Source organism: Lipotes vexillifer, unplaced genomic scaffold (assembly GCF_000442215.2).
Source record: "Lipotes vexillifer unplaced genomic scaffold, Lipotes_vexillifer_v1.1 scaffold1303, whole genome shotgun sequence".
Taxonomy (NCBI): domain Eukaryota; kingdom Metazoa; phylum Chordata; class Mammalia; order Artiodactyla; family Lipotidae; genus Lipotes; species Lipotes vexillifer.
Genome location: NW_006785848.1, coordinates 942025 through 946371, shown reverse-complemented (window position 1 = coordinate 946371; position 4347 = coordinate 942025). Strand labels below are relative to the sequence as shown.

Here is a 4347-nt window from a genome sequence, read left to right as displayed (position 1 = left end):
AAAAAACACTGAGCCCAAGTGTGTAAGCATTTTTATGACTTTTGTTAACAAATTACTTTTACTTATCCACCAGCTAAATATGAGAAAACAAGTATCACTCTATTTTCAGTTATTTCAAAGGCAATAATTCTACCATTGAATAAAAATTGTTCATTTAAAAAAACAAATGTTAATACTTCATTGTTGTTTAGTTTTGCATTTTTTATTTTCTCTATATTCTGGGTATTGTCTTTTCCCTGAACTGGCTGTTCATAAGTTTGCCTGTTGGAATCATAGTGTTTTCCTCATCATTTTGTATAAATTTTTCCCATGTGTTGCAAATAATTCTTGCAAACACCTTTTCGATGGTGTATTGTTAGCTTTTAAATCTATTTTTAAATATGATCTTTGTCATAGGAAGTGGTATGCAAAAGCTAACGTTTTTTAAATGGAGATAAGATTTATCTGAAGGTCATTTTTAATCCAGTGATATTCTTAATGTAACATAGAATCATATAAAGCACTTATAAACACATATTTCCCCAGAGACACCACACTTTGAATGGCCAACAGTCAGGCTAGTCTACTCATTTTTCCCCCAAAGTCTTGCTCTCTTGTGTCTTCTATTCTGAGCGTCCGCTTCATTTCTCTACAAAGACCTTGTTTATGATCAGTAGCTACTTTTCCTCTTTTGAATTCATTTAGCTTCAGTTGACGCTGTCCACGGTGTATCTCGTATTGTTATTTTAATTGCCTTCTGTGTGGTATGTTTTGTCTCCTTAACTAGAACATAAACTTTTGAACATGAAGTCATAGCTTATTGGCTGTTTACATCTTCCACGGTGCATGTCTGCCTGAAAAATGACCTGCCAAATTGGGAGCAACCAGTGTTGCATGTGAGACTAAATAGCAGAATATAGAGAGGGAACCACGAGACTACAAAGTTTTCAGAAATCCAGATAAAGGAATCTTATTTTAAAATTAATTTTCCAAATTAGAATTTAGAGCTAGTGCCATTAGAAGCATCTCTGGCTAGTGGAAGGTGGTATAATCATACTATCACAGAAAGGCAAATAAACTGGCTTCCTTCTACATCTCTGGGGACAGGTGTGCTCCTGATCATGTTGGAGAAACTGAGGCAGCTTACCAGACTTTCATTTAGGCTTATTATAGGCATCCTCATAGATGTTCTTATCCTCCGTGGTCTTAACAATTGATTCTGTAGGCTGTTGATTCTAAAAATGGAGATAGGAGTCTGTTAATTAACTGTTATTAACAGTCTGAGACTGTTAATAAAGGCCAGATTTATAAAGCAGAGCTGGTGTCAAATCTGGTCTGTAGATCAGGGCACCTAGAACTGGGACTTCTGCCAGTGACAGCACTGTGTGGGGACCAAAACCTTTTGTAAGGAACCACTTTATGTTGTGTCAGGCTTTTTCATTATGTAAAGGTAAAGCTACAATTCTGGGGTGGTAGTAGTAGGGCAATGGTTTGAGGGGAGTAGGAAGGGAGCTGGCTCAGAAACATAGTCAAGATCTGACATCAGGGGGAAAAAAGAATTTACTAAATAACACAATTTATTGAACCCTGTATGTCTCAGTAGCTGATGTTTCTACCATTTAATGGACTGTCTCTCACTTTAACATTACTTCCTCTATGTTAGCAACCATCATGCAGTCCTTTTTTTTTAATTAAGGAAAAGTAGCATTTTGGGGCAAAATGTACCGGGAGAGCACTATCTTCCCTGGCTCTTCCCTCCATTCCCTCAAATATGCTATTAAGGTGAATCCTACAGGCTTGGCAGCCTGCCAGGGCTAAGGAGAAAGATGGCTTAATCGGTAAGCTAGACGAAGCCATCTAATATTTTATCTTAAGTGTCTTACTCCTCTTTTTTTGTTGTTTAATTGTAATTTCCCTTTGTTATTTCCTAGTCTTCAGCAGCAACTGTGTTTGCGAGAATTAGAGGAGGTGACTGTACCTATATATATATTTATTTATTTATTTATTTATTTATTTATTTATTTATTTTTCGGTACGCAGGCCTCTCGCTGTTGTGGCCTCTCCCGTGGCGGAGCACAGGCTCCGGACGCGCAGGCTCATCAGCCATGGCTCACGGGCCCAGCCGCTCCGCGGCATGTGGGATCTTCCCAGACCGGGGCACGAACCCGTGTTCCCTGCATCGGCAGGCGGACTCCCAACCACTGCGCCACCAGGGAAGCCCTATATATATTTTTTTTTAGAAAATTAATATGAGGAGAGCAAAAGAGGTTTGGAGAAGTAGTTTACAATGTTAAGAAGACGTTAACAAAGAATAATAGACATTCTGTGTATGTATTGCTTGTTATATGTCAAATACTATGCAGCGTGCTTCCCATTTCTTTAATCCCCGTGTAGTCGCACTATATGAAATAGGCATTGTTATTATCCCTGTTTTATAGAGAGGGAAAAAGTGATGCTCAGGCAGATTGAGAAACTTGTCCAAGGTCACATGGCTCATATGTGATGGAACCAGGAGACAAACCAGAGAATTTCATGCTAGAGCCCATACTGTTAGCCCCAAAAGCTATTGGGTCAGGAGTTCTAGGTAACAAGCAACAACCAGGGAGGGTTTGAGGAAAAGCTTCCCCAGGAAGACTCCAAAATACTTAGGGAGAAAGTGAACTTCCTGCTTTTATGCAGAATGAGAACATGTGTGTTAAAGAAGAGTATTGGCCTCTTGAAGATCTGAGAACTTGGGCACATTTGAGTTTAAGATGGGCATGAGAAAAACATCTTCAACATCCCCCATGGAACCTATAATCACCTTTCATTCAACATACACTCATGAGGAGAGTTTCGGGGGAAAGGGAGCATGTGTTTTGAGTTTGATGCCTACTGCTAATAGAGCAAATAGACTTAACTGATGTAAAACATTTTTAACAATCAAATATACAATTTTCTGATGTATTTGTAGTAGATATTTCTCAGATTCTGGGCATGATAATCAACATCTCCTGGAAAAATACAACCATCTTAGAAAAGACAAGAATTAAAAATAAATTCTCCCCAAAACTAATATGTCAAATATGCCTCAATTGGGCTTCCCTGGTGGCGCAGTGGTTAAGAATCTGCCTGCCAATGCAGGAGACATGGGTTCGAGCCCTGGTCCGGGAAGATCCCACATGCCGCGGAACAAATAAGCTCGTGTGCCACAACTACTGAGCCTGAACTCTAGAGCCCGTATGCCACAACTACTGAGCCTGTGTGCCACAACTACTGAAGCCCGCACACCTAAAGCCTGTGCTCCCAACAAGAGAAGCCACCACAATGAGAAGCCTGCACACCACAATGAAGAGTAGCCCCTGCTTGCTGCAACCAGACAAAAGCCCACGTGCAGCAACGAAGACCCAACACAGCCCAAAATAAAATAAATAAAATTAAAAAATACGCCTCAATTAAAAAAAAAGAAAATTTATTAAATAAATAAACTCTCTACCCCACCTAGAACTCCCTAAAATCCAGTCTACAGGTAGGCTGGTATAGATCTAGTGAGGTAGAGTCATCCCTAGGTATCAGCAGGGGATAGGTCCCAAGACCACATTCCCTCTTCCCACGAGTACCAAAATCCATGGATGCTTAAGTCTCTTATATAAAGTGGCATAGTACAGTCGGCGCCCAGTATCCACGGGTTCCGTGTTCTAGGATATGGAGGGCTGACTGTACTTTCACTCTATTTCTGTTTACCTGAGTACTTGTCTCTTCTTGAGGGTGTTTTTCATTTGTTCTGCTTGCAGCTGCTTAAAAAAAGACTGCGTTAGTTCAAGCACTGAAACAAAGGACTGTATCAAATAGTGTGACTCTCAAAGTCAACCATGTTCAAGTCACTTACACCCAGGACATGTGATCTGAAATTGGTGGTAATTTCAATTGGTAGCAAGTGGGGTCACTTTTCAAAAATGGGATTAAAAGTCCTCTATTATAAAAATTGTGTAACAATTGTGCAGAAGGTTTGGAAAGTAGAGAGACAAAATCATCTATTGTCCCACCATCCCCAAAATACTTTTATATTAATATCTATTGAGCATGCCAGGTCCATTGGTAAGCAATGGGGATACATAAGAAAACAAACGAGTTATGATCTGTGCCCTCTTGGAGCAGACGGACCAGCAAAAAAAATACAAAATGGGAAAATAGGACTGTGTGCGTAGCGGGCTATGGGAGCACACAGGAGAGTGAAGTGTTGTGAATTTGGAATGTATCAGTGTTGCTGAGATTTGAAGAATAAGAAGTTAGCTCCGTGGAATGGGGAGATGCGGGGAGAGGCATGTTTAAAAGTTCCAGGCAGGGCTTCCCTGGTGGCGCAGTGCTTGAGAGTCCGCCTGCCGATGC

The 4347-nt window shown here is 40.4% G+C and overlaps 1 protein-coding gene across 1 annotated transcript in view; it reads right to left on the bottom strand.

The window, feature by feature from the left end:
• Positions 1-1133: 1133 nt before the first annotated feature.
• The window catches only part of SLC9C1 (solute carrier family 9 member C1), a 101463-nt gene continuing 98249 nt past the window's right edge, over positions 1134-4347 (bottom strand). The window contains exons 28-29 of the mRNA XM_007458164.1: positions 3703-3755; positions 1134-1214 (exon numbers count right to left, since the gene is read on the bottom strand). Of these exons, the coding sequence (XP_007458226.1) occupies positions 1134-1214; positions 3703-3755 (134 nt within the window). The remainder of the gene's footprint in view (positions 1215-3702; positions 3756-4347) is intronic.